Consider the following 22,842-nt stretch of genomic DNA (forward strand, 5'->3'; position numbering starts at 1 on the left):
ACAGATCGACGTCAGAGATATAGGTCTATAGTTTTGCGCATCTGCTCGACGACCCTTCTTGAAGACTGGGACTACCTGTGCTCTTTCCCAATCATTTGGAACCTTCCATTCCTCTAGAGACTTGCGGTACACGGCTGTTAGAAGGGGGGCAAGTTCTTTCACGTACTCTGTGTAGAATGGCTCTAATAGTTATACCACAAAGGCCTATAACGTCCTTGTCTGAAATCGTAATACCTATGTGCACATCTTATTCCATTAGGCATAAACACAAACTCTCTATATGCATCCCTGAATTGACGAATTAAATCATTAAGATTTGGCTTATAATACCAAAGTTCTTCAAGTACAATGATAGCTGCTGAATAATTTATTTTGTTTCCATAGAAGGTAATAGCTAATTCATCAATCCTTTCTTGGTTGGTAGGAACAAGGAAGGTGAGGCGCAGGTCGTCCGGGTAATTTCTGATATGGTCCCAGTTGCCATAAAAAAATTCCAACGCAGACATTAGCTGTAAACAACAAGCTTTATTCAGAACGTAATGGTACCCTTCCTTCTACAAAAAGTCATATACACTCTATTTCTAACAACAAATGTTACATATTTAACTTCACTTTGCACTGCATCATTCTTCGCAGGTTCATAACCGGCAATTTCAAGTCCAATATAAAAAGGATTAATACCTTGAAATAACTTGTTTTTTGCTCGACATTGGGTTTCCAAATCTGTCCATGATTTTACTTTTGATATATCTGCACTTGTCTCCGGCTTGGAATAAGTTACAAACTTAAATCTATTTCTTCTATACTATATCTACGCCATGGTACGCCAGACGAACTTTCGGGATTAAGACTAAATCTATCAATCTTATTACTACATGCTATACGAACTTTCTCCAATGCACCTTGGTCTTCAAATATTTTTTTATTAGCTCTATCATCCAATGTCAAACGTTCTATTCTTACATTAATCCTATAGACATACGTAACAACTTTATTAATTATTACTGAGGAATACTTGTTAGAGAAAAACTTAAATTCATCTGTAATGTCGTAGTGTTGTAATTTTGAGAAATTCATAGCACTTTCATCATGTTTCTCGACAGCACCCATTTTTCCATATTGGAACCTAACACCATCTGCCTGTGTATACTCTGTACGCCATCTGCCGCCTGCGCGCGGCCTTGAAGTGGTGACGTATTACTAGTGGCAACGATTGACTTTCTAATGGGGCTCCCACAGGGTTTACACTCGCAGCGGATGACCTTGAAGCTCCGAGTAGGTACACTGGCATGCGCGACAGCGTCACCACTTCAAGGCCGCGTGCAGGCCAGGACGTGCCTGACCGGCTTGGACATGTTCCAGACATTTCTGCAACCACTCGCCGCCAGGGATATAAAAGGCGCAGCGAGAGCTTTCTCATTACAGTTGATGCTAGTAGTGTTGGAGGAAAACAGCACTTTGTTGAAACTATTCTTTCTATTTGGACTATTGTTGACTATTGTGTTTCTGAGGAACCGTTTGCTCAAGGTAATGCAACACATTTGCACAGTTATATTAAGTTAAAGGAGAAAAAGCTTTGGAACGAAGTTAGAAGTGGTTTAGAATTTACGTTTGGTACTATTAACGGTGTCTTCGACATTCAAAACTGTAGGAGTTCGTCAATTCAGGGATGCATATAGAGAGTTTGTGTTTATGCCTGATGGAATAAGATGTGCACATAGGTATTACGATTTCAGACAAGGATGTTATAGGCCTTTGTGGTATAACTATTAGAGCCTCAATAAGTAAGACCTCAGAAGTCATACCTCAGACGCACAGCCGGAGGCCTTCCTAGGAAATGGCCTCACGGGTAGTGAGGTCTCCAAATCAGGGTAAAACTAAATATAGGCTTGTTAATATGTAAATAAGTGCCAACTTTCGACTCCTGGAACATGCCACTAGTAATACTAGGTGGCAACGATTGACTTTCTAATGGGGCTCCCACAGGGTTTTCACTCGCAGTGGATGACCTCGAAGCTCCGAGTAGGTACGCTGGCATGCGCGACAGCGGCATCTCCCATCCGTCGTCAAATTGAGATTGTGAAGACTCCTCCATTGTCCTGTTTGACGGAGAAGAATCAGTTGCGTAATGTTGCATACCTTGGGTTTGTTCATGAGTATTGGTAACATTTTCATACTCTGCTCTTCGGAATCCCAAAGCGGAACGCAGGTTGTGAGCCATCCTGAAATATCCAACACATAATACAAATGTGACAACACCTGCCACCTAAAATGTAAACAAAATTCATTCTCACAGCTACAATTCCAGCGATGTTTCTCAGTAGATAACTTGTTAACAAGCCTATATTTAGTTTTACCCTGATTAGGAGGCCTCACTACCCGTGAGGCCATTTTCTAGGATGGCCTCCGGCTGTGCGTCTGAGGTATGACTTCTGAGGTCTTACTTATTGAGGCTCTAATAGTTATACCACAAAGGCCTATAACGTCCTTGTCTGAAATCGTAATACCTATGTGTACATCTTATTCCATTAGGCATAAACACAAACTCTCTATATGCATCCCTGAATTGACGAATTAAATCATTAAGATTTGGCTTATAATACCAAAGTTCTTCAAGTACAATGATAGCTGCTGAATAATTTATTTTGTTTCCATAGAAGGTAATAGCTAATTCATCAATCCTTTCTTGGTTGGTAGGAACAAGGAAGGCGAGGCGCAGGTCGTCCGGGGAATTTATGATATGGTCCCAGTTGCCATAAAAAAACTCCAACGCAGACATTAGCTGTAAACAACAAGCTTTATTCAGAACATAACGGTACCCTTTCTTTTACAAAAAGTCATATACACTCTATTTCTAACAACATTACTAAGTATGATTCTGTTCCTATTTCGAATTGTAATGACTCGGCTTTGTCATTCAATGTTCGCTTGCGCAGGTGGGCGGAACGTACTAATGTTATAGATTACACCGATCCATTTTTAGTTAATAATTGGTCTCGTATCCGTTTCATTGAGAAGTATTTTGACTCTTTTCAGGCAAATCGGTTGGTCGTCAGGTCGCTAACTGAGTGTCATTTAAATTATAATGGCTGGGCGGGCCGCGTTGTACGGTGGTATAACAAGGCCTTTCGGTCCACGGAGGTGCGTAAGAAACAGTTATATCTCTATGGCGATACAAATATCGGCAAGTCAGGGTAAAACTAAATATAGGCTTGTTAACAAGTTATCTACTGAGAAACAACGTTGGCATTGTAGCTGTCAGAATGAATTTTGTTTACATTTTAGGTGGCACGTGTTGTCACTTTTTTATTATGTGTTGGATATTTCAGGATGGCTCACAACCTGCGTTCCGCTTTGGGATTCCGAAGAGCAGAGTATGAAAATGTTACCAATACTCATGAACAAACCCAAGGTATGCAACATTACGCAGCTGATTCTTCTCCGTCAAACAGGACATCATGTTCGAATATGGAAAAATGGGTGCTGTCGAGAAACATGATGAAAGTGCTATGAATTTCTCAAAATTACAACACTACGACATTACAAATGAATTTAAGTTTTTCTCTACCTGTGGGTACAGTATGTGTTATTGAACCATTGGAGGATAACGAAGTTTTGGGTTCACTGGGCTGTTTTGTGAAACGTAGTGTTGTATGTGTACAGGACAGGAACGACGGGCGAGTAGTTCCTGTGAACGTGGATAATTTTAGCGCTCTAGATGCGAATTTGAGGAAAGGAGTTTTAGTAGCAAATTTGGATGTGCCAGATGACTGCATTGCGTGACAAAATTAAGCATTTGAAAGGAGGAGAAAGAGAGCAAATGCAAGAATTATTGTGGGAATTTAGGGATTTGTCTTTTCCTCAAGGGCTGTTACCAGCAACTCCATTACTTCAACATAGGATACCAACAGGGAATGAAGCACCTGTTTACCGTAAACCATACAGAATACCGAGGTATTTGCAGCTGATTGTGGAGGATTTCATTGATCAGCAGCTTGCAGACGGTATTATAGAGCATAGTAATAGTTGCTGGCGTGCAGACATTGTCGCTGTGCCTAAAAACTTATGGATGGAACGAAGAAATACAGGTTCTGTTATGACTACCGATACCTCAACAATAAGACAGTAATGGACGCATACCCCATTCCAAACATATCGGAGACTTTGGATCACTTAGGACAGTGCCAGTACTTTTCTATGGTGGATTTGACAAGTGGTTATCATCAGGTAGAGGCGGCTCCAGAGGATCGTTCAAAAACTGCTTTCTCTACTCCTGGTGGCCATTACCAGTACATTAGAATGTCATTTGGTTTGAGAAATGCTCCAGCAACGTTTCAGAGGTTGCTAGACAGTGTCTTGATGGGTTTGAAACCACGGCAGTGTCTGGTCTATTTGGATGACATTATAGTGTTTTTAAGTAGTATGGAGCAACATAGACAGTGGTTAAGGGAAATCTTTATGAGGTTAAGAGCAGCTCGTTTTACGTTGAGCCTGGAGAAATGTCAGTTTGCATTAGAAGAAGTAAAATATTTGGGTCATATTATCAGTAAGGACGGAGTGCGAACAGACCCGAGGTTGGTACAGGCTGTAAGGGATTTTCGGGAACCGAAAACAGTTAAGGTGGTGCAGTCACTCATCAGATTCTGCAATTTCTATCGAAAGTTCATGAAGGGTTTTGCAGATTTAGCACAGCTGTTGATGCAATTGTTATGGAAGGGTGCGAAATTTGAGTGGACAGAAGAGTGTCAGAAAGCGTTTGACAAACTGAAAGAAGTGTTAACATCAAGTCCGGTTCTTGTGTTTCCAGATTTTGAAAAGGAGTTTATACTAACATGCGATGCATCGAATCAAGCATTGGGGTGTGTTCTTAGTCAGGAAATTGATGGGAAAGAACATCCTATAGTCTATGCGTCTAGGCAGCTGATTGCAGCAGAGAGGAATTACTCAACAACAGAGGGGGAGATGTTTAGCGTAATCTATGGAATCACATATTTTAAATGTTATTTATATGGGAGAATATTTCGGGTAGTAACAGATCACGCTGCATTGAAGTGGTTGTTGGGGTTGAAGGATCCATCCACTAGACTTGCTAGATGGGCTGTGAGGCTTAGGGAATTCAACTACGAGGTGGTGCACAAGCCTGGGAAGAAGCACAGTAATGCAGATGCACTAAGTAGGAAGGTGGCGAAAGTAGAAGTCATAGGTTATGACCTTGCAGTATGGCAAGAATTACAGGACCCAGACAACGATTGTAAATTGTATTGGACACAGCCACAATTTAATATGTACAACAGTCTCCTGTGCAGGGAAACGAAGACGGTCTCCTGCGCAGGGAAATGAAGTAAGGGCCAAGGGTAGTAGTGCCACCGAAGTTGAGGGGTGAGGTTTTAAAGGGAGCACATGATCATGTGTTATCTGGCCATGGAGGGTGTAGAGTGATGAATAGGAGAGTGGCAGAGAAGTATTGGTGGAGAGTCAGGAAAGGAGATGTGGATCAGTAAGTCAAGAACTGCATACCATGCGCGCAGAGAGCACATTTGAGCCGGAAACAGATAAAGCTACAACGATTACCAGAAGCAACATGTCCATTCTCTTTGTTGTTGATGGATGTCTTAGGACCTTTTTGGCGAACACCATAAAAATAGATTCGTCCTGACAATAATAGACCATTTTTTCAAGGTATGTGGAGATGATGGCTATGCCAAATCAACAGGCAGCAATGGTCGCATAAGCATTAGTAAACAACTGGATTTTGAAGTTTGGTGTACCGGTGACAATAATTACTGACCAAGGGATCACCTTCATGTCAGATTTATTGAAGGAACTGTGTAAATTGATTAACATAAAGAAGCTGAGGACGAGCACGTTGCATACACAGGCCAACGGAAGGAAAGAATGGGTACACAGAACAATTGTGAAGATGCTGAGTTTTTATGTGGATTCTCATCACCATCAATGGGACAAGTATTTGAAGCATATTGTATGTGCATACAATGCAAAAGTCCATACAAATACCAGTTTGTCTCCATATGAGGTACTGTATGTGTGAAAAATGCATCGCCGTTTGATTTAGTGAAGCTACAGAAAGGAAGGACCGGTGAATATGTACGTCAGTTCACTAGAACAATTCGGAATGTTTGGAAATGGGTACAAAAGGTGAATCCAAAGGCTTCAGAAAGGCAGGAAGACACAGTAAAGCAGAAAGGAAATTTACTGCAGTATAGAGTGGGGCAATGGGTAATGCTGTCCAGCCCCTATACGCAAAAAGAAAAAATGAAGAAGTTCCTCACGAGGTATCAAGGGCCATACCAAGTTGTTGAAACCACATCTCCCATTAATGTTAAGCTTCAGCTGCCAACTAGAATGACGATAGTACACACTGGGTGGTTACGGCCATTTATGGGTTGCCCTGATGTGATTCCAGGCATGTCACAGGAGGGAAATAGGAAGAAAGAGAGAGTGAAGAGAGGTACTAAGCACAGAGAAAACCAGAAGATAGAGTACAGCATGAAGTCCCATATGCTTTGCAATCTAGAAATTCCTGGCAGATTAAAACTGTGTGCCGGACCGAGACTCGAACTCGGGACCTTTGCCTTTCACGGGCAAGTGGTAGAGCACTTGCCCGCGAAAGGCAAAGGTCCCGAGTTCGAGTCTCGGTCTGGTACACAGTTTTAATCTGCCAGGAAGTTTCATATCAGCGCACACTCCACTGCAGAGTGAAAATCTCATTCTGGAAACATCCCCCAGACTGTGGCTAAGCCATGTCTCTGCAATATCCATTCTTTCAGGCGTGCTAGTTCTTCAAGGTTCGCAGGAGAACTTCTGCAAAGTTTGGAAGGTAGGAGACAAGGTCCTGGCAGAAGTAAAGCTGTGAGGATGGGGCGTGAGTCGTGCTTGGGTAGCTCAGACAGTAGAGCACTTGCCCGCAAAAGGTAAAGTTCCCGAGTCTCGGTCTGGCACAAAGTTTTAATCTGTCAGGAAGTTTCATATCAGCGCACACTCCACTGCAGAGTGAAAATCTCATTCAAGTAGTAGAGTATTTGTAGTTATTTGTTTTCTTGTCATGTATCATTGGGTTTACATAGATTAATTAGGCACTGTATTTTATACGTATTTTCGAATATAGCCTGCTAGGGACAGCAGTCCTTTTGAAGAGGGAGGAAGGGTGATGGTGATCCCTGTCCTCAGGTCACTGAAAAGGGACATGTAGCATCTGACGTATGCGGTGTTTTGTTGGAGGAGAAACCAACCACAATTCTGGAGAAATAGATGCAGTGTAGTAAATTTTGTGGCAAATCCGTAATAAATATGTGTTGAATGATGTCAGGGTCGTACAATTTCCTGTTCAAATTTTTAGTTATTGAGTGTGCTGGGTCAGGAAAGTCATGTTTATTGCACCAGAAAGTAATCACACAGTCGGTTGTTGCGGCCACATGTAGTAAGCGTTGCTTCATGCAGTGGAGAATGGCAAAACAGAGGCACGCCAGCGACCAAGGCGTTGCGAAGTAAGCACGCACAGATAGCCTTGCTGACAGTAGCAATCTACCAACAGGCTGACGCAAGGACGCACACAGATCGAGCGCCGAGCGAAGCCTGGAGAGTGCTGAGTAAGGGGAAGTGAGGCCAGCACGCTAAGTTACGCTGCAATATACTGTGGGAGTAATAACAAAAAGCTACCACCGAGGGTAAAAAATGTCCTCCTGCTGGATATAAATAGCGGAGTGCAGGCAGCAACACAGAGAAGCCATTAGGAAGCAGCTCAAATCAGAGGACGGGCGTGGTCCGTGTCCGAATGTTCAATCTTTGTAGGTGACAATTCCGGAAGTCTGTTCCAGCTCACAGGAGTCATCCGTTCGCCGCCAGATGTCAACTTCAGCTCTGGAGGTCAGCCCGAGTTCGGTCGGCACCATGGCTGACTAACTACAGTGAGAACTTCCAGCAGGACCGGCCGCAGCGCGGTCTTGGTCACAGGTGCCGCCGGGGACTGACACCCGGACTTCACGGCAACCCGGCCCCATGGCGCGTGTTCCATCCAAGACGGGACCTCGCAGACATCGCGGCTGACAGCTTCCCAGCCACCGGTGCGGCAGGTGTCGGCAGCTGACCTCGTGGTGATGCAGCTCTGTGGGCGTGCCATACTGAGGCGCCGAGCGGCGACGAGTTCATCCCAATCACAGGGCATCCTGGCTTCAGCGGAGTGCTGGTGGCCTGAGGCTCCCGAGTGCAATCAGTGGTGCGCATTGCACGCATTGTCGGAGAATCTACACAGCAGCAGCCACGCGGAGGGATCCACAGGGCTGGGCAGCAACAACGAGGGAGAAATTGTAAAGAAAGTTCAATAAATAATTGTAAAACTCCACGCCGTCTCAGTCTTTGGCGCAGCCACTGTGTCTGCTGCTAACTAGTGGTGCAGAAGTCGTAACATGGTGTTGAGTTTGGATCAAAAATAGAGAATGTTGGAGGAAAATCTGTGAAGCTACAAATATGGGACACGTGCATGGTGCAGTTATTTTTAGCCAGGGGAAAAGGAATAGACTGTCCAAGGGACATTGTGGAACCAATATTGAGCTTGCAATGGGTTGGGATGCATTGGATCTTCTCCACCTACGAGAACTTGGTAGTAGTAGTAGTAGTAGTAGTAGTAGCAAGTTGTTTTGAGCAGGGAGTATTTGCAGAAGCGAAAAGTATAGAGCTCAAGGGGAGCGAAATTTTAATCAATGAAACTAAGTGTAACATAATAGGACCAACCTTCCCCCTGCCACCACCAATTTCAGGAGGCACATAATTGAATGTTACATAGCCACAGCTGTGCTGGCCAGAAGCCACTTTAGAGGTTTTGCCAAGGCAGACTCTGGTCTTGTTGAATCAAACTCCGGGGCCAGGTCTGTTGAGATCTGTAAACCAGTTCATTTTAGAGCAAGAGGGGTGCATAACAGCCAAACAGCTAGTGCAACATGTAGCTCAGTATACGGAAAGGCAACGGCAAATAACGATCATTTTGAGCACATCTGGGCCAAGTGTCATCGCAGCCTTAACTTTGTTGTGTGTTGTTTTCTTTCTGATCAGTCAGAGAGCTAATTGCTAAAGGGAACCAAGGGTAGTCCAAGTCCCAGTGGATTAGATACCGAGGGTGTGAAGCATGTAGGTAAGGGGTTGATCAAGCAGTGGTCGTCCAGTAAGGAATTTTTACGTTTTGTTTCATGTCTTGGTTATAAGAGGGTACTAGACCACATTTAAGTTTTCTAGTAGTAAGGAAATATGCCATAGGTGCCAATCCAAACAAGTTAAGAGCCAGTTAGGGGGCGACCCGGAGACTGGGTCTTTCCGAAGAGGGGAATAATGTAGCGGCACCATCGTTTAGGCTGGGAAAATCAGTTTTGTGCGACATTCTGAGCACAAGTTATAGCCAGGTGCGAACCGGATTGCAGTGAGTTACGCATACCAGTAGTTGTGAAGGCAAATAGGGGCCACAGGGGTGTAGAACTGCCAGAGAGAGCACACATAGCAGTTTTCATGGCGCAAGTCACAGGCAGAAGGGGGTCACTGGCCAACCTAAGTGTTATGCCTATATGACGCAAAGCAGCGCGTTGGCAAAACAGAGGTGCACAGCTGAGTATAATTATGTGCCGTTTTCTGATGAGATTCATTTAACTGTGGGAGCTCTCCTGGACGGCAGGATGTATCACACCACCAGGCTACACGCAGCAACAGATGGGGCGCCAGCGTCCCAGTCCACGGCGGGTCGTTGGTTTGACCCTCTGAGGCAGACGCGGGGGCCACAGCCAGCCAGCAGTGGGAAAACTCATTGGCTTTCTACCGTGGGCAGCGGTCTCGGCTCCTGACACATGCCAGAGACATGCCGGATCGTGGGTGCTTGTTGCCGCCGCGACTCAAACCTTGCCGGCAAGAAAACAAGGTGCGGACCATCTTGCAGTTGTCAGCGGGCCACTCAGCAGCTCCTCGGAGTGATGCGGAGACAACGAGGATGGAGACAGCTGAGTCAGCAGGGACACAGACCGCCGAGTCAACTGCAGCATCCTGACAACTACACAACTTCGCTGGTGTACAAGACTGGCTCAACACAGCATTGCATTGCACAGGCTGCTGGAGTGCTTCCTCAGAATTGCGTGGCCCTGTGACGCAGACCAAGAGGAACGAGGGCAAGGTAGTAAAAAACAATAAATCATTTGGAAAGTTCTCGCTGAGTTTTAATACGGTACCTCCTGGCACCCAACCACGACATTTGGCGTCTCCAGCCACTACAACACTTAGCTACTTCTTTTGTCATAACCACTACTACTATTCCTTCCTTTTAAATTGTCCTCCCGAGTGGTACATTACATATTCAACACACTACTTGTAGCAATGTTCTCACATTCCAGAAACATATCCTAAGCATTTAATTTACACTCATAAGTAAGCAACAAGCTTTTTAGTACCCAATTTCAGTTTATCAGCTACGAATTTTCCATTAGGGTCACAGGTAAAATTGAAAATTTCAAAACAGGCATTGTAAGAAATTTGCAAATTACACAATTTTAGAATGTTAATACTGGAACAAGTAAAGAAGGCATTAGGTAACATCTATTTAATGACAGGCAAGCTAAGGTAGCAAATATTGAACTGAATGATGCTGAAACTACATTAATGCATAAAGGTTCATATGACAGTATTGAAAACATAAATGAAACCATTGTCATGTGTATGTTATATGTGCAGCAACCAATGGCGGGCGGTCATCATGGGCTACAGCACACTGTAAATATTGCACTAAATTATGCCATTCCTTTATGAATGAGAACCAGAAATTGAACAAAAATTACACCAGTTCTCTTCATATTGAATGCTGGTATCCAAATAAGATGAATGAAAACATGTTTTGTGGCAATTTCTCCGTGATAACTAGAAGCCAGTGTCGAGTGCTCAAATGATGAGTTAACCAAGCAGCAACCAACTCAGAGAAGGGACGCATCTGCCTGTTTTCGACTGCAATGCTCCAAAATGATGTAAATCCTGCCGCCACTGAGGGCACTACATTGTTCACAGAACCAGGCTGAAAACTCTGTGTAAAAGTTTTGTGGAAGCATTGTGACGAATTTTAGGTGAGCACTTGTCATAATGGTGCAGTGGCAGTTTGTGAGCTCAGATTTGAAACCCAACCCTCTGCTGCCAACTCACCCCCCCCCCCCCCCCCCTCCCTCTTACGGCGTTAAACTATTAATTATGAAATTTAGCCCTTTGACTGCTACATGTGTGCTCTCCACATTCCATGCTGAGAGCAACTTTGTCATCACTGTTACTGCTTGCTCAATGCTGCTACCTGTGTATTCTGGCCACTATGAAATACTTATCATCCGATTTTAATAAAATCATTCAGTGAAAAAATTTTATTTTTACCACATCTCACAGCTTGATATCTCCACTCAATAAAGGACTGAATTTCTTTTCATTATTCACCATAGCTACTGTGTTGCATCAGTTAAGTAAAACATTGCATGAAATTTTAGTCTGCAGAGATAAAAACACATTGCGTGAACTTTGCTTATGGTCGATGTAGTCCATACACAGCTTTTTATGACATGCAGATAAGATATCAAAATTTTATAAAAAAGCTGAGAACAGAATGATTTCTCATTTAATTTTCATGACATTAGTTTTTATATCTGTTGGATGGTCATGCAAGGCATCCACATTTCTTCACTGCACATCAAGAATCTTGTGCTCATAACAACCATCATGATTCATAGACAGTTCAAGATATCGAAACAAGATATTTTGAAAATGACAGTGTGCAAAAAGGCATGTATGATAAATACTTGAATTTTTTTATTCAGTGAGATATGGCAGCAATTTACCTGCAGCAGCAATCCAAGAGTCAGTGGAACAGGACATGTAAACATGTGAATAAAGCTTAAGTTCTCTAAGCATAGAGTATGAGGGATTTTTTGAGCAGTGCTACACAAAATGGTTCTGTAGCCATGAACTGGTACTTTGTCAACTTGTGTACAGTTCCCACCACTTTCTTCTTTTTTTTCACTTTATTTTATTTTTCACAATGTTAACAGATTAATTATCAAATTTAAATATATTTAGACAGTTCAATTTACTTATGATTACTAATCTTGTAAGTCAAAAGGTAGTAGACTGGTAAAATTTTGCATAAGCTGTCACTGGCTGCAACTACACCTCAACCTTTTGTGTGTAGCTGTATTCTTCAAATGATGCTTCCTATTATCCAGTGGTTTTATCTGCACTGTATCCATTACATTTTACAAGGATGCCAAGCTAACCTTACATATTCTTCACAATGATGCTATTTTGACTCAGTTCTATGTTTTCTTTATACTGTATGATTGTAATTAAACAGGTGGCATTCCAAGTGCTGCAGTATGGGCTCCACTGGAGGATGTTCATAAATTGGTGTGCTCATGAAGTATGCTGAAAAAATAATAGTTCCACTTTTTGCCACCAAGTGAAAATGTGGTGCTGAAAGCAGTCAGAATGTGGTGTGGGTGCACAAAAAACTGAGGAATGATCAAACACATGATATGGATGGTCCAGGCACATTTATTAGGATATGGTCACAAATAACAACACGTGTTCAATACAGTCTCCTGACTCAGCAACATGCCACATCCATAACACAACAAGGTTGACAGTTGCTCACAATATATCCGACGTAATGAGAGCGATACGCCATCCTGATTGACATGATATTTCAGATAGCCCTACAACCAGAAGTGACATGGGTTTAGGCTGGGGGATCTGGAAGGCTTCGCATCTTGAGATTGCTTAGCGATGTGGTCATTACAGAAGATTTCTCAAAGCAAATCTTTCACAGGGCATGCGACATGTGGTGTCATCCCTTCTTGCATTACAATAGTGATGTGGACACAGTTGCGTTCTTGCACAGCTGTAGGGAAGTGTTGCACAAGGAGGTCCTTATAAAATGCAGATGTCACTGTACACCTAACAGGCCTGTGAGGTGTCATCCCTTAGAAGAAAAATGGACCAAGAATGAAGGTGCTTGTGAAACCACACCAGACAGTCAGATATAAGAGTGCAGAGGATGTTCCTGCGAAACATAACTGTTGAGCAGGGGAGAGGGAATACTCATGACACAGCTCAAGCACTGGCTGCAGAATTTGAGGCAAGTGTTGCAAAGTCAGCTATAGCTACAGCAACTCTTCAACAACTGCCATGGGAATGGGGTGCCTCCTTCTCCCTGCTGCACCACTTAATTCACCCATTTCTTCAGATTTCTTCATTATATTTTTTAACCCATTTATTGACGCAGGGCCTCTTTGCAACTGTTTCTGTCAGCTTTACTCCCACAATGCAGCACTGCTGTCGCTGCTGTTCAAGATAAAACAACTTCACCAGCAGTGCGTGGTCTTTCTTCTCACTAGCCGTTGTTCTTCATTTGGAAAAATTCAAACTTCTTAACCCTTTACAGCCAACTGTCACTTCACAATACAAATCAACATGTGTCGCCAAGTGGCAAACAGCATACTGATGTCAAAACAGGAAACATTTCACATTCTGACTGATAATGGCACCATATTTTCGCCTGGTGGCAGAATGTGGAACTACTACTTTTTTCAGCATACTCTAAGAGCACCATAATTAACTGACATATCTACAAATGTTTCAACTTCCTGTGATGTATACAGCCTGCACTGCAGCACTCAGAACACCATCAGTTTAATTATAACAGTCTGGTATATTATTAAATTACCTGTTTTTATGTAATTTACACTTCTCTCCACATAAGTATTTACTTTTTCACTTTTGTTTTTAATGATCTCAGAATGGCTATTACTGGCTGAAAACTGGTAGTCTGAGTACATTATTTTGTTATCATAAGACTGGAAGCCAAGAAACTGCTTCAGTTCAATATTCCCACTCAGTGGATAAGGAGGGCATCTTAGTAGGAATGGTCAGTATTCAGGGATATGACAGGAATGATCATTCAGAGCAAAAGAGTCGAGTAAATATAGGCTCTAAAGTGCATACCTTAAGAGCTATGAGGAAGTATTCACTGAGCAATGTGATGCAGTGGTTAGTACACTGGACTCACGTTTGGGCGGACAATGGTTCAAACATGCATCGGGCCATTCAGATTTAGGTTTTCCATGATTTCCCTAAATCGCTCCAGGCAAATGCTGGGTTGATTCCTTTGAAAGGGAACAGCCAATTTCCTTCACCATCCTTGACACAATCTGGTATTGTGCTCCATCTCTAATGACCTTAATGTCAACGGGACATTAAACCCCATATTCCTTCCTTTCTTTCTTCATTAGCACTTGTTCATCTGTGTTACTACGAAACATAACTCTTCTACTGAACAAGTGTCCATACCTCTTAAGTTATGCATTTTAGAGTCCCAAAATTGCGAAATCCATGGAATTTGCTGGTAGCACTTGTACATAATAAACTGCAGTCGCACTTAATTGTGTGTATTGTGTATTGAACCAGGGACCTAGAAATGACAGAGAGGCTTCATCCTGCTGTAGCCCTCAGGTTCACAACCTCACAACAGGCCACAGCAGTCCACCCACCCCATCTCCACCCCACACCGAACCCAGGGTTATTGTTCAGTTCAGCGCCCAGTGGACCCCCCAGGAACGTCTCATACCAGACGAGTGTGACCCCAAATGTCTGCATGGTAATTATGGTGTACACATACATGGAGACAATGTTTACACAGCAATCACCGATATAGTGTAACTGAGGCGGAATAAGAGGAACCATTCCGCATTCACTGAGACAGATGGAAAACCACCTTAAAAACCATCCACAGGCTGGCCAGCACACCAGACCTCGACACGAATCCCCTGAGGGGGTTCGTGCTGGGGACTGGCATGCCTTCTGCTCGGGAAGCAGAACGTTATACCGCATGGCTAGCTGGGTGGGTCTCACTTAATCAATTTTCATTAAAAGTAAATTCTTTGATTAAATAAAAGGTGGTTATGTGGGGACAAAATTTTCAGTCACTTTCCCATTTATCTGATAAACGTTACAGATAGACTGAAAATGTCTCTTTTCAATCATTACGATTCCATAAATAAGTTTCTTTTTTTTTTCAAACTTGTAGCTTTTATGATGCTAAATAATACAACTACTTTTTATGCTAAATAACATTACTAAATTTTATCGCACATCTCAAGGGATAAATATTACTTTTCTCAATTAGTGAGTCTTTTGTTTTGTGTATGTTATATGTACACTGCTAAAATTTTATTTTATTCTTTCTTCCACATTTGGAGCTGTTGGAATTTTAATATTACAAAAAAAGGATAAAAAGTCATATATTTTGACCGAATTAGAAAGAAAGAATATAACAACATATTTTGATGACTTGTCTTATTATCATTTCGTGGTTTACAATTTTATAAGCACGCACCTGCAGCTGCACAACGAAGAGGTGTTACACCAACTGCCCCCATAGTTTCATTTAGTCTTGAAGGCTTTTCATTTAACAGAAAAACCATTTTCTCGAAGTCACTTTTCAAGACTGCTTCATGCAGAGAAATGTCTTCATCTGGATCAATCATGAAGTTAAATACTTCAGCCATTTCCCTGATTCCAGTACATGAATCAGTGCCTGTTACAGGTACATGCCAAATTACAAATAAAGGCACAGGCTACTGTGAGAGAACTAACATTAAACATTACAAAATAACTGAATTGTACTATACAGTCTTCTAAAGGATCTTCAAAATACTTTTATTAAACACAAATAAATATGACAAGGTTTTTAAATAGAACACGGACTATTGACATTCTCGTGCCCACTTGGTTGGAAGCTAAGTGAAAAGAAACTTCACCAACATTTGAAACATTAAGCAATCAATGTAACTACACTGCTTCTAACAAATAAGCAGAATTAAAGACAAAGTGAATATTTTACAAAATATTTTCAACAGGAAACTTTTTATAAAACATTCTGACAGAATTCACTTATTATGCAAACTAAAACAAGATGTGTATAAACAGTTATTCTCACCTTGAAAGCAAGCTTGCTATTACAAAACAATGTTCACCAAGAATATTTTGTCTTTTTGTTACTAACACACCATGCAATGTACAATATGTTTCACCAGTATTACAATGCGTAAAAAATCTGCTTTTTATCAGGAAAAAAAAAAAAAAAAAAAAAAAAAAAAAACACACACACACACACACACACACACACACACACACACACACACACACACAGAATTTTGATGCAAATTTATCTGCTTTATTTAAGTAAATACAAAAAACACTAACTTTGAGAACAGAAATAAGCTTTCTTCTTACATGCAATTAGAAAATTACAGAGCAGTTGTTTCACACACAAGAGAAACAAAACATGCAAAACTGTTATTCCCTTCACTATTAAAAGTCACTCTACTCTAACACACACACACACACACACACACACACACACACACACACACGCACACACACACACACTTAAGAACACAAACAACAGAACTTTAGGTATCTGTTTAGTTAGTGGTAATGACAATTAAGCTACTGCCCAAACGCAAAGGTATGAGAAAATGGAATGTATGCAACAGCAGCTGCAGCTAGTAGCAAATACCAGTACTGATAAAAGAAAAAATAATAAACGGTGCTTTTCATTTTCTTAAGAATATTTCACTTTATGTTACACTTCCATTACTACTTCTTGTTAACCCCCTTGTAATGCCTGTGACCTTATTTTCTTTGCTCTCATTTTCTTTCCTATTCAGTTAAAAAAAATTATAAGAAAGTCCCCTTATCACATCATTGTTGTGAGTGTAAGTTGATGGGTACCGTACACTGATATTTGGAGCTTTTGTTCTCTTTTACACTTTGTTATTCTCATCTGTTCCCGATCATGTTGTCCCTAAGAATACTTTTCATATCATTCCATTGATATGAAGCATTGTTTATGCTTCCCCTTCTGCTGCCATCCATCTCATTATTTTGGTTGTGATTTGGTCATACATTTGTGTGTTCTGTGTCTGAGTGAATGGTTTTCCTCTGTTATTTACTATTTTCTGCTTCTCATGTACATATATTTATGCTAACACATCTGTTTTTAAGCAAGTGTGATAATAACCATAAACTATTATTTTTCACGATATATTGAGGTATTAAGGTAAGTGACTTACCCCTGCCTCCACTACAAATAATATTTTCTTTTAATTTCTGTAGGAACTACAGACCTAGTTACCAAAATGTATTATAACAACATATGTTACATGCAATGATATGAACACAGGGGACACATTCTGACTTAAATATCATCATGGCAACTGATACAATCCAATGAATAAAATGACAATATGTAAATTGTAATGTACAATTTATAGAAGAGGATGTACTCATATAATAATTAGGAAAATACAAGAACAATTATGTATCATTTGTAATTACATTAGACACTTGATAGCTACAATATTAATGTACCATAATAAATCGCATTTTCTACACATCTTAAAACTGTTTACAAGAGCCTGTCCCTATTGTGCAACATTTATAAAACCATAATATGTGACTATTACTCTAGCTGTCATTGATATTTCTCTATAAGTAGTAATAACACCAACCATTACTGATTTTTTTCTACTGTTTTTCTATACTAAAATAACTGCAGATTCAAACTTTTAACAGAAACAGTACTGGAAATGAACTTTTAACCATCAAAATACACATATTTCAATAACAAAGTATTCAATATTCTCTCTTTCATTACTCCACATTTCATAATAAACATGGACGTAGCAAAAGAAAATCACAGTACATTTCCATAGTGTCACTTAAGTGAATGGGACTAATGAATCCACATTCCTAGGGTAATTTCAAATTACAAACTATGCAGAATGTAGAATTTGGTCATATATTTGTTCTTCCTTTCTATAAAATATTCAACACATTATCTGTTATTTATACGTTGCCCTTCTGTAGGAGAAGACAAACCAAGCAGTTTCTCTTTCAGGTAAGCTACAGATGCAACCCTTATCATATTCTGAAGTTGCAAACTTTTACCTTTTGGGGGATTTTCAACATCTTTTGTGCCCAGAATTGTGATCTTTTTACTTAAGGAGTCAATGTTTTCAGCTAATTTCAGAAGCTTTCCCCTTAAAATATGTGCCTCTTCTGGGGTATGTGCTGTTTCCCCACACTGCAAAGATTCACACATTTTAAAATACACTTCAGCCATCTCATCGGCTTCTTTTATATATGATGCAAGGCGTTCATAAAACTGACTTATTATTGGTTTCTGGCTTCGATTTTCTTTCAGCTTCTCCCTGGCTTCCAAAAGTTGTTTGCAATGCACACAGAGGCGTAAATTCTGTTCACCAGTCATATTATCCATAAATGACTTTACAGAACTGAGACTGGCCACAGAGCTGGAATGCTCCAAAGCCCCACTGTTTGTATTCTTTTGTTTGTCTACATTGAATGAAGTACAAGAAAGATCATGACCAAATCCAGAACCTGTCATTTTCTTAGCAACACCAAGCTCAAGAAAATGAGAACACTCATTACACATAATAGCTCCACAGAGACGGCAATGATGTTTCCTTCGAGCAACATGAAAACTTTTTGCACAGCTAGGACAAAGCTTCACATCTCGATCATCAATCCATGGTACTATAGCTTGTTCATGCAACTTCCTCTTCACTGGATCCGCCGGTACATCTCGCAGCAACTTATCCAGTCGAATCAATAATTTATTTGTTTCTGCAGCATATCTCTCCAAACGAGAACCCCTAAATATACGAAAATATTCTGAGTGTGATCTGAATGCCCCTATTTCTTGAGGTTCATACAATAGCACTTCAAAACTATCTTGTAAGTGTGCTGTGGTCCTAAAATCAGCAGGTAGATCTTCATCTTCCAACTTAAGGATTCTCTTCTTAGCCTTTCCTAACAGACCTTTAATTGATTTGATCACATCTTGATCTTCTGTGTGCTCTTCTTGAAAATGTGTCTCAAGGCTTTTTGGAGATCCTAAATCTGCCTTACATATCGGACACAGGAAACCCTCTATTATCTCACCTCCTTCAGCCATTTAAATTATTTATGAGAAGATGTGAAATAAGTAATGGAAATACTGAAATTGATTATTCAGGTTACCACACCAGTTTTCCATAATACAAAATTTGGTAAGCAGCTTGAACAAGTTATCTCCTGCATGTTAATGTGAAATGTAGTAGTATTCTCCAACAGTGGTGTAACTGGAATGAAAACATACAAATAAATTACAGAGTGAAGAAATCTCTTTTCTTAAACGCTAATTGTAAAATAATCTCTTTGACCATTCTTAATTCATTATAAGTCAGAGCACTTGCAAAAATATCCATTACATGTTTTCACTACTAATGTAGGAAGATTTTCAAAAGATGTCTCAGAGAAACTGCAGCAACACTCTTCAACAATTATCTGAATGTTTCCTATATGCATGTGATAATAAATCACAATGTCAATATACTTTGTCATAGAAATGTATTTTGAGATTGTCACTCTCCACTACTGGCCGATATTGAAAATAACTGTTTGTCAACACAACAGATAAACACACAAAACAGTGCTGTATACAAAGAGGCAATCACATTTATCCAAGATATATAAAATTTACAATAGTCCTATTCAGCACTATGATAATTAGTTACTGCATACGTATGTACACAGCACAGACTTACTGAAGAATATGGAACATAAGAGACTTCACAAAAGACATAAAAAAGACCATGTAAATTAAAGCAACGGAAAGCACAGAATAGGGCTTCGCAATAAAAAATAATTCCATTCAAGTGGAAAAGTATCAGTCTGATTTTTATCGGAGTCTTCACCAACATAAACAGACAACTCATAACACAGCCACAGCTGAAATACTAATGGCAGCATAACAACAATATTTAAATACAATATCAAGCATCAGGTCATGAACAAGGAAACTGGACAGTTCAGTAAACAGGTCTTGTACAATGTTGCCAACTGCGCTGTGACGTTGTACAAGGATAAAAAAAGTATATCTGTAACATATGGAGAAGGAACACAGCCAGGCTGAGATGCTTAATACATTTATGACACAATTCAGTAGCTTTTGCTTGGAAAAGGTAAGTCTAACACCCAATTTTCTCATCAATCAGGAAGAAAAGAAGATCAGGACATAATTCCCATCGATAGAAAACTCAAGAGTGATGGAACACAGACTAGGATGAGAAAATGATAGGGGAAACAAATTTGGGCATGTCACTTTTCAGAGGAAAATTCTAGCATTTGAGGAGAAGAAAGAGTCTTGGATGCAATGTTAAAATCACTGTTTATTTATTCATCAATGACATGCATTTTGCTTAATAAGGCATCTTTCATGAAACTGACTGGCTGCAGTTTTTGGTTTTTTAACTCACTCCATTTGTTTGAGGTTATTGGATGTTATGCTTTTAACACAAATGTTTGCCTCAACTATTTTTCATGCACATGATGAGGGTAATTTAATTTTGCAGATGTTTTATCAATGGTATTAACATTTATCCAATTCTTAATTTTCCTAATTTTGTCAAATCTCAAGGTAGTGTCAAGCCTTTCTAATTTGATTGTATTTTAATGTAGGTCAATTTGAAGATGTCTTGAATCAGGTGAAACACTTGTTACTGATGAATAAATAAACAGTAATTCAAAATCGGAATGAAGAACATTTTCTTCTCCACATTCTGCATACTGGTTGCTGTATCACCAAACCATGGCATGGAAAACCTTTTGTTCTTACATTTGCTTTAAGCAGTTCACAGAAAATGTTAAAAAAAAAAATCTAATTTAACTAGTGATCCACAGCAGCTACAGCTGTAAATAAGAAAACCAACCAGCTAGGCGACCGGACTGTATATATCACATAAATAAAGTAACATGGGGTAAAAATTATTGACACTTCAGTTACACATTTGATAGCTATCATAATAAGCACGGGCGTACCGAGGGGCGGGGGGGGGGGGGGGGGCAGCTGCCATAGAAGATATTCACAGTTTTTCACTAGTTTGCTGTTTTATTTAATAAGAAATGCTGCATGTTTTCTCGGATTGTACAAGTGCATTCTTGTACTTAAAATGTTTATTAAAAGCCGTTTTTCACTGGTTTACTGTTTTATTTAATAAGAAGTGCTGTATGCTGTCTCGAGTCCTTGTTTCCTGAGACTAGTATGACCTGCCCCCCCCCCCCCCCCCCCCGTAGTTCAGACCCTGGGTATGCCCTTGATAATAAGAATGTCTTATGGAAACCAAAACAAAAGTGTCACCCTTCCCACTCACACAGGTCCTCTCACCATTTAAAAAAGCATAGGTAAATGGCCATCAATGCGGCACATGCATTTTCAGTTTTAAAAGAGAAGGAAGGGAAGATGATCTCACATATGGAAAGAGAAAGGTTGAGAGATGGGGAGGGGTTGGGGGAAGATATAGTGAAAGCTCCACCTCCCTCAAGCAGAGCAACCACAAATTAAATGAGACTTACACTGTCCTTTGTACATACCATCTACGAGGATAAAACCGACGCACAGAGATAATAAGAACTTAAATGTTTCATGTACTGTAAACGTACTGACATCTTCAGTAACCATATATACAGATATGTGTTATTTCTACTAAACTTCAACACTGTTCATCTTATAGGTGACACCGACCAAAGAAGAAACATTACATGCCCAGAGTCTTCCAAATTCTACTAAATGGGAACTACTAGAGAGTTGAAAACCGACCCCCCCCCCCCCCCCCCAAAAAAAAAAAAAAAAAAAAAAAAAAAAAAAAAAAAAAAAAGAAAAAAAAGAAAAAAAAAGTGCACTGTAATTTTTACTTCAGAGACACACTGAAACGTTTTTGTGTAACATGTAGTAAATAGAAATAGTAGGTTTATAAGTATTATAGTGCAAAGAATATTCAAAAGTTTCAAGTTTTTGTAGCAGAATTTGAAACAATACTGTATTGTTAGTCAGACAAATAACTTGCCATAATCCAACATATGAGATTTTCATGAAAAACATGACAAGTTATAAATTTTCATAACAGCAACGTACTTAAAAGGAGCTCAACATGTGATATGTCTATTTCATCAGATTTCAGGCTTGCAGCCAGATGACAGATATAAGTCCAGTAGGGGTAAACCCAAAAATTAGACAAATCGGAAATAATTGCTACAAAAGGTTTTATTGTTTTAATGGCTTCATTTGTGGCCCAATATGGCTATCCTAGATTCCCCCCCCCCTCGACAGAGTTGTGGAAAAGTGGTGGGGGGGGGGGCAAAAATGTACCCAAAAAAGGGGTATTTTTTCGGTTTTGTGATTATATCTCGTAAATGACTCACAATATCGAAAACACAGTGGAATTAAAAATTGTAGGGCATAAAATTCTGCATTGAATGAGACTATCTACATATTTTTTGGACCTCTCGCTTCCATATTAGTTCTCTTCAACATTGAACCAATTTCACACGTTCATGAAAAATTTTTGTTTTAACCTCTGTTTCTTGGTAATATTGTTGAAACTAACCCATCTATCAATAATGTCGTTCATACAAATGATGTAGAGGAATAAATTCTGCGTTTGATGAGACCAAAAGTGAAACGAACCACCCGTTTCTGTACGGCTAAGTTTGTACTTTCAGTGCTAACCATGTAAGGAACTTCACATTTACAAATCTAGGTCTCTAGATCAGTTTTATGCAGAGAACTCAAAAATAACATTATCATGAGTAAAGATTGAAAAAAAATTAAAAAACTGTTCAAAGTCAGGGGTTAATTCCGTAGCAAGAAATTTAAGGTCAACTTTGGCAATCCCTTATTAAACAGCAAAGCCTTTTTGCACCTTG

At 40.1% G+C, this 22,842-nt stretch overlaps 1 protein-coding gene across 2 annotated transcripts in view; it reads right to left on the bottom strand.

Annotated features, from left to right (window-relative positions):
* The window catches only part of LOC124796524 (ankyrin repeat and SOCS box protein 1-like), a 122,546-nt gene that overhangs the window by 76,535 nt on the left and 23,169 nt on the right, over nucleotides 1–22,842 (bottom strand). Inside the window, exon 2 of one of the 2 annotated variants that reach the window (XM_047260714.1) lies at nucleotides 15,407–15,607. In XM_047260714.1, the coding sequence (XP_047116670.1) occupies nucleotides 15,407–15,578 (172 nt within the window). In that variant the 5' untranslated portion in view covers nucleotides 15,579–15,607. Of the gene's footprint in view, nucleotides 1–15,406; nucleotides 15,608–16,178; nucleotides 19,221–22,842 lie in introns of those variants that run through there. The other variant, XM_047260707.1, reaches the window with a different exon arrangement.

This window comes from Schistocerca piceifrons, chromosome 1 (assembly GCF_021461385.2).
Source record: "Schistocerca piceifrons isolate TAMUIC-IGC-003096 chromosome 1, iqSchPice1.1, whole genome shotgun sequence".
Classification (NCBI taxonomy): Eukaryota; Metazoa; Arthropoda; class Insecta; order Orthoptera; family Acrididae; genus Schistocerca; species Schistocerca piceifrons.